General features: G+C 37.8%; 1 protein-coding gene across 1 annotated transcript; it reads right to left on the bottom strand.

The window, feature by feature from the left end:
- Nucleotides 1-4,225: 4,225 nt before the first annotated feature.
- Nucleotides 4,226-5,364, bottom strand: LOC131946316 (26S proteasome non-ATPase regulatory subunit 8-like). Its single transcript, XM_059307010.1, is given in 2 exon segments — nt 4,226-4,660; nt 4,662-5,364. Coding segments are annotated over 2 exon segments (801 nt in total). The 5' UTR covers nt 5,354-5,364; the 3' UTR covers nt 4,226-4,551.
- Nucleotides 5,365-12,537: the final 7,173 nt, after the last annotated feature.

Here is a 12,537-nt window from a genome sequence, read left to right as displayed (position 1 = left end):
TTAACTTACCTGTTTAACTCTTGTTATGGAAATGATAAAGTGAACCACACCTAGTCAAATTTAGAGGCGTACCGAAACGTTACGGCGCCCGGGGAGAACAAGCAATTTTGCGGCCCCCCCCCCCCACCCCCCATTTATACGGTGTCACACATTCGATGTGGAAAATAAATCGGCATAGCCAGTTTGCAGTCTAATTTTTTATCCTCGATGGTGAATCATTCAGTAATGCTACTTAGAATGAGCTTTTAATACATTGCTCTACCAAGTTTGGCGCTCTTTTAGGGCCCCACCCGCCCTCCCCTCGCTACGCCTCTGGTCAAATCACCAGTGGCCAGCTTTTACATCCACCCCCCCCCCCCCCCACCAGGTGGTTAAGGCCCCGCTGTAGACTAATCTCTGGTAGGCACACAAAGTAACCATTGCCAAACCACCGCTGTGGTGCAACCACCACTGTGGTCAAACCATCTCAAGGCCCCGTTGTGACAAACGAAATGTGGTTAAAGCACACACATGCTGGGCATGTAAAAACGTCATGTTATTCTAAGTGACCATTCCAGCTATCGACTATTTTTTTTTTCCTTTTTTTTCTTTTTGCCCGACACATGTAATTTACAGCGTCAGTTGCCATGCATGTTCGCTTTATTATTACCATTTTCATCATGAGCTTATAAGGACTGATACAGTTTTTTCAACAGTGATACTTTATCTGACATTGAAGATGGTTTACTTATACATAATACAAAAGGTCATTGTTAATTTTATTATTAAACCTGAAAATGCAAATGTTTAATTAAACGGTGATTCGATGTTCTGCGGAGAGGAGGACAAACATTAAAATACCCAGAGGGATATTTTCTTTTTCGCTGGATAAAGGGGCATTGGCTTATAACCAGGGCTGAAATAATTTTTTTTTTTTCATGAATTAATGTTTTATTATTTTTTATAGAATATGTTCAAATATAACAGTTAATATCATTTGTATTAGAAATAAATTAACTTTTCTAGTGTATTACAATATGTGTTTAAATGGATAGCTTAACAATATTTACATTGATTCATTTACATTAACCTAGTTTGTTTAAAACATTATTTTTGTGTCCTAAAACTCAAATATCCATTTTAAAAAGTACAGTAACACAACAATATTACAAGCTTTTATTTAACTCACTTCCTCGTCATTCTGTCTGTCGTCAGTCTAGATAGAAACGCAGGAGTGAAAATTCGGACAGTTCTACTTGACCGATACGATTCACAGTTGGCACGTGGGTCAAGACATGAAGACAATGCAATCTGAAACTAAATTTGACTTAATTGGATGCCTAATTGATTTTTTATGAATTAATTAAAATTTGGACCGAATTAGTAGGCATGTCTAGCCAACCACACCATACGCGTCATCAATAGCTGCGCCATCACGACCACGTAATGGCTGCGTTCAAAAACCATTGCGCGCCTACTGAACGTGATATTCAGTAGGCGCGCAATGGTTTTTAGTCATGTAACTCTATTGTAGATAAAACATGTAAAGTACTGAAAAAAAAATTCATAAAAAACGTTTTAATAACAAGCTTTTATGTAATGATGCACTAAAAAGTAGAAAATAAATTATAGACTACTATTTAAATAACTATAAAGAAAAGCGTGGGTGTCTTCCTTAACATTAGTAAAGGTATCCAATAGATACTAAAGTGACCCACGCTTTTCTTTATAGTTATTTAAATAGTAGTCTATAATTTATTTTCTACTTTTTAGTGCATCATTACATAAAAGCTTGTTATTAAAACGTTTTTTATGAATTTTTTTTTAACAAATTTTCCCCCTTTAAAACATTTGCACATTATTTTAGGAGAACTTGGGTAAGCTCAAAAGAGCACCAAGTTGACAGGAGAGAGACAAGAGTTCCAGCATTAAACTAGTTTTGGCTTTGTTTCCAGAATCTTGACAAGAACAGTTAATTAGAGAACTCTTCATCTCATAATTTGGAATTCTTGAATAATTGTTCTCATAGTAGAATAAGTGGCTGCTGACTGCATGATTCTCTGTATGTGTATCTGTTGCTCTGATAACATTGCATGCATACTTTCTTGGAATGTTTGTAACTCTGAGTCTAGCTTTTTTCTACAGTATTCATCAAATTGACACAGTATAGGATTAAATCCATATTCCTCCAAGTCATCTAATGAAATTACAGTACTAGCATTATCAGGGGAAATGTTCTCAAGTGATAGAACACCCTGACTTGTCTGTGTTCCTTCCAGCTCAACCTGATAGCAATCAGGGAGATAACCCTCTTCACTCCCACCATATTCTATATCACTGTAGGCACTGGTCATACTCTCTGAGGTTACATCTTCGGTGCGCGGACCTTTGACCACAGGTGCTTTGACCATAGGGGGTTTGACCACATGTGTTTTCTCAGCAGATGGTCTTTGATCACAGGTGGTCTATCAAGTGGTCAAACCCCTTATGGCCAAAGCCCCTATGGTCAAAGCTCCGCTGTGGTCAAACCCCCTATGGTCAAACCCCCTATGGTCAAAGCACCTGTGGTCAAAGGTCCTAGGACCACATCTTCAGGTGTTAGAATCTCATTGCTGACACAGCTGACAACCAAATCTGTCTTACTTGATTGATTTTGTGTAGGTGGTAGCATGACATCAAACTTCTGAATGGAATTTAATCTAAAATATATAAATGATGGTTTTGGAAAAACAAACAGACAATTTCAGTTTACCAAAAGCTTTTTTAGTTTAGCACAGGGGTCGGCAACCTGCGGCTCGCGAGCCGCATGCGGCTCTTTAGCTGCCAAGATGCGGCTCTCCTGCTCCTTGAACAAATACTAATAATCTTAATAAAAAAATAAAATATTTGTAATAAAAAAAATGTTAGTGGCTCTTTAAAACTAGGTAAATTTTGAAAATTGTAACTTTTGGCTCTTCCGCTTCAAAAGGTTGCCGACCCCTGGTTTAGCACCTTGAGTCCACAGTATGTCTCTGAATCTACATGGCTGACCATACAAGTATTTATGATCTAGCCTAAGGTCTTGAATAGGCTATTTAATTGGTCTCTTCCATCAAATTATGATCAACAATATCAACTAGGTCTACAACTACAACACCAACACAGCTGTTTGTTTTTTTTTTTTTTTTTTTTTTTTTTTTTTTTATTTATGCTTTTTTTTTTAACAGTTTTTTTTTTTAATTTTTTTTTTTTTTTTTAACTATTTAAATGCCCTTTATTTTACAAAATTCTACATCATCTGATTGATAGACAGGCTCTTGAAATACATCATTTTGACCAAAAGATTCTGGTGTAGAAAATATGTGGATTGCTGTATCATTGAACACATCAGTATGCTGAAATGTCTCTGGAAGTTTTACCTCCCTTGTGTAGGGCTGAAGCAATAAAATATAGTTTCCAGTTTCTTTGAGATTATTTAAGGGAGATCTTTCAACCATATGTGAAAAGCTGTTTCCTATCAATATCAAATTATGGAGTGTATTTTCTCTGGCTACAAGATTCTTCCATAACAGGTTGTTGTACATGGCTTTTCCACAGTGAGGTAAAAAAGCTACAGTTGGTACAAGACATTCCCTTTTGGCTTCCTCATTGTGCATTATAACTTCACATTGGTAGTACTTCAGGATATCTTTTTCTTCCTCTGTGAAAACTGGATCATACACTGAACACATAGTACATGTTGCTCCAATTTTTTTCCTTTAGACATAACAAAAAGGCCAATTGGTATCTTGCAATCAAACATGTTGTAAAGTTGCCAAGCCCATAGCAAAGTAAATGAACTTGAGATGGTGTCTGTAATGCTGTAGACACTTGTTTTTCTTCTGTTACAGAGACATCTTCCAATGATAAAAACTTGAGTGCAGTGCCAACATCTTGTGCCAACCTGGGTTTTGGATCAGACTTATCCACCGGTTTACCAAGATCATGTCTGTGGTTGGACTTAATGGTTGAAAGAGCATTGTTAATGAGATCAAATGAAGCTTTAAAGAATAAAGACAGATTTAAGTCATGTATGCAAATATTTATACGTTTTTTTGTAATTTGTAATTTCGGAAAGGCTGTTGTTATTTCGTGCTTCGGTATTCCTTTCTGCTATGTTTTGTTTTCCAAACTTCTTTTTTTTCCTAGACACAATTTTAAATTCATTAGTTTCATTCATTTTAAAACGATTTTTTTATTTTTTTTTTAATTTTTTTTTATCTATTAAACATTTTTTTTATTGTCTGGTTTAATAAAATTAAGTTCAAAACCTGCATGTTGTACAAAACTTCACTCACACAAAAACCACTAAACTCTTTTTCAGACTGACCAATCATATTTTCTTTTCAATATGTTTATGTCCCTATTTATGCTTCTAATGCTATTCAGATGCACTTTTTAAAATTAATCCATTGTTTGAAATTTAACACAATCCGTCACATTTTACAATCCCAAGCTTTTTAAATTTTTTTTATTAAATTGAAAGTTCCTTTCAAATCAAATATGTCAAATTTTGTTAAATAAAACAGATGAAAAAGGCTTTAACATCAAAGTTTATACTATCATTTCAAGTTCTCTGGCATATTCAATGGTTTGTGTAGCTAATATTTTGGCAGGGATGGTGTGATCAGCATCCTTAGCTTCATGAATAAAGTGAAAAAAAGTCTTTCTCTAATCTCCATTTTCTCTGAGTAGCATATTCCTTCATTGGTTTTTGGGCTTCAAAGAAAAGCATTCTGGCAGCTTCATTAAGACCAATACGGTTGTATGCTTTTTCTATGCACCCTGCTATTTCATCTCTGATTGTGTTCAGTAAAATATCAATGAAGAAGTTATAGTTGTCTGCTGGAACATTTCCTCTGGCTAGAAAAACCTTATTGTAACTTCCCTCCATTAAATACTGTTCCATGCTTACTGGATGTTTGATATAAATGTTATTCTGAATCTCCTTTACAGGTAACCGTTCCAGTTCAGTGTGAAATTCTGCTAATCGATTTTGAGAAAGTAGACACAAAAGGTTCAGTCCTAAAAGCTGGTATTTGAATGCAGACTCTGGAAGGTCATCCTTGTAATCCATATAATAGCATTTTAATTGGGCCATGTATCTTTCAAATGCTGGAATATCCTTTTTAGCAATAGCCCATTGTGCTCCAATTTCAAGTATATCTCGAGCAATTAGCAATTCTTGCTTAGTCACTGACGCCTCTGTTGTTGGTAGAAATGCAACTTGGGTGAGTGACAACTTGAGTCTGGAAAGAAGTTCTCCAGACTTTTCTAAATTTTGTGGCTTACTATCCCATATACGTTTTAAATTTTGATACAACGCAACAATTTCTTTCATCGTAGCGGTAGCCATTTTTGTTTACTGTTCTGTGTGGGATAAATGAATACTGATGACAAATTCCGAATGCTTTCACCCGCATGATTTTTGTACTATATAAATCGCTATTTTAAGAAACAAACTGGGTGCTTCAAATAAAATACGAAATTAAAAAATAAAACTAAAGTTTAATTAGACATAAATTAATAGTTTTGTCTGATAAAATATTACGTACATTATAAAACATATTAAGAAAAGGACTATCAATGTTTAACTAAGTTTCTTCATCAGCAAAAACTGAAGACATCATACCCTAAAACCGACATGAATACTCAAATATAAAAAAAAAAATTATATTCAAGACAGGAATCTATAATAATAGTTTCGCTGTCTCTCTATCTATCTATCTATCTATCTATCTATCTATCTATCTGTCTGACAAGAACGCTCTAGAGAAAAGACAAGCAATTTAAAAACATGCACAGTAATTCGAAAAACGAAGTATGACGTCGACACATTTAGCACAGAGTAGAAAATAATCTCAAACCCAGAGAGTGCTCACAGTTATATGACGTCATTGATTTTCGCGTTAACATTGAATAAAAAGGAAATGTTGTCTAATCTTAATGGTTTGCGTGAAGAGTTTCTTGCATACAATTCTTCGGGTAGGGGCGAAGCCCCACCCCCCGCGTAAGAACGTCTGAGCCCCCCCCCCTCCCCAACTCAAAAGAAATTTCTTCATCGATACTCTATAATAAAATTACCGCCTAATTAATGTGTCTAATCTAAAAAGTGGTTTTCTTGCAATTTCTTTAATGCAATTCTTCGGGTAGTGGCTAAGCGCGACACCAGTGTTTCTTTCAGACTTTTTCCTCCCCGGAGAGGGGTGGGGGTAATTGAAATTTTCGAGGGCGGGGTTAGAATTTTCGGGGAGGGGGGGCGGACACTGGAAAAAGTATATAATTATATTTCGTTGAATGGGACAGTAGACGTGTTTTTTTTTGGGAGTGGGGGGGGGGGGGGGTGGGGAGTGGGGGTGGGGGGGGTGGGGGGGGAGGTGTGAGTGGGGGGTGGGTGGGGCGGTGGTTTCCTCATCGATACTCTATAATAAAATTACCGCCTAATTAATGTGTCTAATCTAAAAAGTGGTTTTCTCGCAATTTCTTTAATGCAATTCTTCGCGTAGTGGCTAAGCGCGACACCAGTGTTTCTTTCAGACTTTTTCCTCCTCGGAGAGCGGTGGGGGTACTTGAAATTTTCGGGGGCGGGGGTAAAATTTTCGGGGAGGGGGCGGATACTGGAAAAAGTATATAATTATATTTCGTTGAATGGGACGGTAGACATGTGGGGTGGGGGTGGGGTGGGGGTGGGTGGCGGTGGGTGGGGTGGGGGGGGGGGGCTGGTGTGTGGGGTGGGTGTGGGGTGGGGGGTGGGGGGGGGTGGTGTGTGTGTGTGGGGGGGGTGGGTTGGTTTTAGTTTAGAGAAAAGAGACAGCACTATCAACCTAGCGCCCGGTGTATCCTTCCTCAACGGGCCATTTTTCTCGTTATAAAAAGATTTCTGCATTTTTAAAATAATCTTTGCAAAAAGTTCTAGATTAATTATGTTTACGTTTTACTTGAATACTAAAACAATAAAATGAATGGTATGACAAATATCTCCCTGCTGGTCAGCTAAAGCTTATATGGACATGACATTTGAAAAAAAAACTCTAGTTAAATATTCAGTAAACTATCTTTTTAAAAATTACTTAACGGAATTAAGTTTCTTAACCAGCGTGTGCATTTAATATGGTGTTTTGTTAACTAATAATGTATATACTTTGGTTTTATTTTTTTAATAGGTATTGGTAGCATATGTTATTTTCAGTGGCATCGCTAGGTTGGGTGTCACATGGAATGGCATCTCATGGTGTCACCCCACCCCTTAATTTTGTCTATACATTTTGTAGTTGGCGTCTCCCTCCCCCCCCCCCCCCCCCGCTAAAAGCTTTAGAGTGTTCACATTTAATACTAATGATGTTTATCTACAGTCGTCTGTTAGTACAGCTTGGTGTTGCATTGTATTCTCTATAGTTTGCATGTTTACGTCATGGTGTAACCGCCCCCCCCCCCTCCATGGTCGGGATCGTGATTATATACTTAAAATACTTTTAACTCTAATTAACCATTCATTGAACTGGCAAAAAAATATATTTATTCCATAAATCTTGCAATTTTTTTTGTCTTGGTGTCACCTCCATAAATGGTGTCACCCAGTGCGGTCCGCAACCCCCCGCCTCCGCCTTGCGACGCCTCTGGTTATTTTGAAGGTGTCGGATTTTTAGCTATTTAATTATTTCTTTGCTTCGTCACTAATATCGTTCAGCGTGTAGTAAAGCACATTGCGTTTTGACCAATAACTATTTTATAAATTATTTCTCCAAAGGAGTTTAACATTAAAAATATATAGGCTTATAATTCACGTGAAACGGGTGGGGTAACCCGGGGTATTCCATACCCAACTTTTATTTATATTTATAAAAAAAATCATGTATAAGCACTAATTCATTACTTTATAAGGTGATTACTTGCACACGATATATTTTGATGATATTAATAGAATACATAGAGAATTCTCAAAACAAAAACAGTTTTTTGATGTTTATTTTTTTACGAAAAAAAAACGAAGGTGGAGCAATATTTGCTTTAAAACACTATCAGTAGGTCGTTAAGGACTATACCCCCCACCCTCCTTTCCCCCAAACCCTACCCCCCTTCCCTTGAAAGCAGCCTCCTCTTAAATACCTCCCTAAAGTTTAAAATCGTTTCAAACTAAATTATTTACCCCTAATAGTCGTTACTATCCCGGCTCTACTATTGTAAACATTTAGCGTGAACCAGACAATGTGTGGGTGGGGGTGGTAGGGATATGCCTAGAGAGGAAGAGAGGGGGCTGCTAGGCGCGCTTACAGCTTGGTGTTTTCTATGGTCTCCATGAAGAGAATTATATATATATATATATATATATATATATATATATATATATATATATATATATATATATATATATATAGATCTTCCCCTAATAACCGTCACAAATCCTACCCGTTTTCTACTATTGTAAACATTCGCCGTGAACCATAGCTCACCAGACAGGTGGGGGTAGTGGTGGTGGCGATATGCCCACAGAGCGGGGGAGTGACGGTGTGCGTTTACGTGATGTCTCGCATGGTCCCCATGAAGAGAATTATATATATATATATATATATATATGTATATAAATGCTTTAATCGTAGAAGAATTCCTTTCAAATCGAAACAGAAATCCCCGAAAATGACCTCTTATAAATAGGAAATGATTTACATTTGTGTAAATTGATTCACTTAAAAAAAAGACAATTCAGTGTGTGGGGACGGAGTGGTGAGTAGACCATCACTGAGTCCACTCAACTCTGATGTGCAAGGGTGGCTTGGCATAGTGCTGACCTCACTATCTCTTCATATGCCGAGGTCATATCTACTTCACTTGCCCTATAGACCGTCAGGTTTGAAAGGGGAACTTAACTTTTTCCATTACCCCGATTTACCCTACTCGTATCTAATTATGGATTCCAACGTTAATTGGACCATATGCAAGCGACACTTACATGATTTTTGAATATTTCAGAAACACTGAGAAATAAACAGCATGCGCACATTTTAAATCCAGAATATTAACCTTAGCGGAGTTCAGAATTGTTTTTATAATATAGAAATGACGTTCTCAAAACGCGTTTTACATTTCTGATATTCTCAAATTTAAATTTAAACTTTGAGAAAAACGTAAGTTTTGTGTTTAAGTAAAATAAAACTCTTTATTTATGCACCTTTTATGACCAAACAAAATACACAATTGTCCATGCTTATGTAAACATTCTACTTCTTCAATAGTTGTAATTTTGTTTGGGTTATTTACCTTGTTAAGTGTGCACAAATAAATGGGAGATAATTAAAAATGTACAATTTCACCTTACCTTAACCTATTGTTTCCTTAAAAACTTTACGATGCATGATCAAAATATACTTTGTTACCAACGTACAACAACTGTTTCTTGTTTTTGTTTATATAGGCTTTTACATATTTATATTCCCGACTACTAAAGTTTGAACTGTACATATGGAACACATATTGAAGACCTGCCATTCCATAAAATAAATAATCTTTAGCTCTTTTTTTTTAACGTTTCTCGACTATAAATTGGGCGCGTTGACAAAAAGTGTTTAGTGGTTAGAAAAAGAACATCATAATTAATTGTATTCAGATGTATTAATTAGCATGTCATAAGACTTTACCATAACAGAAACTAGATGTAAATGTATAAGCGGAAACAAGCTTGTCTATTTATAGATACGTGTTTTTATCCATCTGCTTACACCTTATCTAATTAGAATAAAATAAAATGCCATCAAAACAGTGTGACAGACCATCGCTTATATTTATAGATACGTGTTTTTATCTATCTGCTCATACCATATTTAATTGGAATAAAATAAAATGCCATCAAAACAGTGTGGCTGACCATCGCTTATATTAGTATAAGTGATCAGGTGGAAATGGACAGAAATAAAAATATATTTTATAAATGTTTATGACTACCACTATCAAAACATTTTATAGTTCATACCAAGTTTGTGTACATCTAACGGATTGTTTAGTTTTCACAAAGACTAACATCAAGCTGTTTCTGTTTCACATAGACTTTAACATGTGCTAATATACTAATTAGGTAATTAGTTGTTATAGTAGTTACTGACGGTGTTTAATAGGGTGTAGGTATGTGTGTGTGTTTGTTTACATGAGCAGAGGCGTAGCGAGGGCGGGGCATGGGGAGCGGACCGCACCGGGTGACACCATTTAGGGGAGGGGGGGGGGGGGGTGACACCAAGGCAAAAAATTGCAAAATGTACAGAAGAAAAATGCTTTTTACCAGTTCCATTAATAATCAATTTAAGTTAAATAGTCTTTTTAGTACAAATCGATAATTATTACAAGATGGTTGGCAACATGACGCAAGGCACCATGACGTAAACGTGCTAACTATAGAGAAAACAAGGCTACATTATTGACAGACTCTAGATATAATCGTTACTATTAAGTTTGCAGCGATTAAAGCTTGTACACATACATGTACGCGTATGCGTCATGTATTTAAATTTTAGGCCTATGTAGGCCGGCACAAACACACACACACACACACACACACACACACACACACACACACACACACACACACACACATATATATGTGACGAGCGAACATTTATCCTGCCGACAACGCCAATTGTAACGAGCCAACAGTTACCATGCTCGCAACGCCACATGTAATGAGACCTAATTGCCTGTAGTGCCACGTGTTAACGAGTTTAACCACTCATTCTAGACAACATTGACCACAGTATAGATACTCAAGATGCAGGTTCGCTATTGATCCTTTATTACATGAATCAAGAAATGCTTCATAATAACACAATAAATCAACAGGAATGCTTCTCAATAATAGTCTGAATCAACTGACCCCTAACAGTCCTTCACTAGGCTTTATATAACTGAATCCACATGTCTATAATCCTCCTTAACACAATACGGCTAACCCGTTCTATAACCGACTTGACATAGTCACACAGACTGACTGATCTAAGCGAGCGATGAAGATGGAAGAGAGCTCGCTGAAACGGGAAGAGAGAGAACGAGTCCTGCCGTGCCCTCCTATTTATGCCTTGTATCCGTACTCGTCTCCGTACTTGTATTCCTCCGTAATCGATACTTGTACTCGATCTCCGACCACCAGTTGCGTAGTTCAAACGTACAGACCGTAAAATAACATCTGCGTCCTATCCATCAAAGTTGACAGGCCGTCTGAATACCGTTTCCCAAAATAGCACGCGCCGGCTTTGAGGTTGTTATCAGCCCGACCCAATAAGCCACCTGTTATCGGTTGCATCAGACCAACACTGTGTCTCGGCTTCTCGTTCGTTATCATTTGTAACTGGTAGTTAGGCCTACCCCAGTTACATCCACCCCTGCTTTTTTTGTGTGTTTTCAACCACAAACAACGCCTGGCAGGTGCACTCCTCCAAAGTCAATCGCACAGTCGTAAAAAAAAAATCTATTGTTCCACTCACTGTCCACGACGTTCCATTCGTATACGATTGACAGTTCTACCTATTTCACATATCAACTGTGTCTACATCATCTTTCTGAGACACAAAACAGTTCTAGAATTCACATCCACCCTTTCCATTTGGTGCCTTCACCAGTTCACTTCTATAGCTCTTTGAACAGTCTGTTTTCATACCAGCGCGACCATGAAAGAATTGATGGTTGCTGACAAAAAATTTCGTATTCCTTCTGTTCCTTAAACTTCTCCGCGGACCACTTATCTGATGGTCTACTGTCTCTCTGCTTCTGGAGGGACCGGGATCCTCATTGTTGCCGGTATCCTCCCCTTGCGTATCGCTGTTGTTCTGTTGATGGTGATATGGTTCCGGAATGGGTATGTGAATTTCCGTTATAACTTCCGGTTCCCTAATTGTCTTGGGTTTCTCTGTGTGTAACTGCTCTTTTTGCCTATTCCAATATTTCTTTAATTGAGCAATATTCGCCCACCGATCCGGTTTGGCGTGATCGATGGGTCTTATCTTAAAGGGGCCACCTGCTACTTTAGGCATCTCCACGACTTGCCATATCTCCTGTCCCCAGAGATCGTGGATTTTGTTTCTGCCTAACGGGTGGCTACGCAGTAATACCCTGTCATTCAGTTTGAGTGGCGGGTCCTTCGTCTGTATCGGCGGTTCCCTTCGCCGAGATTCATGTTCTAGTCTTTCCTGTACTACCCTGTACATTTCTCTAATTCTTCTCATATGTTCATTCACATATTCCAGTGCGGTGTATGAGCCAGTCATACTCTCCCTTTTTCCTAGGAACAAATCAAGAGGGAGTCGAGCCTCTCGTCCGAACAGCAACATGTATGGCGAAAAGCCGGTTGTGGCATGTGGTGTGCAGTTGTATAGATATACCAACTCTGGGAGAAAATCAGGCCAACGTTTTTTCTGTTCAGGTTCTAGCGTACGCAGCAAATCATGCATGCTGCGGTTGAACCGTTCACACTGTCCGTTTCCTTTCGGATTAAATGTGGTTGTTCTAGATTTGTTGATCCCGTAGTGGCTGCACAGTTGGTTAATTACTTCTGACTCGAAAGCC

Source organism: Physella acuta, unplaced genomic scaffold (assembly GCF_028476545.2).
Source record: "Physella acuta isolate Inbredline_101_S28 unplaced genomic scaffold, ASM2847654v3 ptg000551l, whole genome shotgun sequence".
NCBI lineage: Eukaryota > Metazoa > Mollusca > Gastropoda > Physidae > Physella > Physella acuta.
This window is presented reverse-complemented; position numbering and strand designations above follow the sequence as displayed.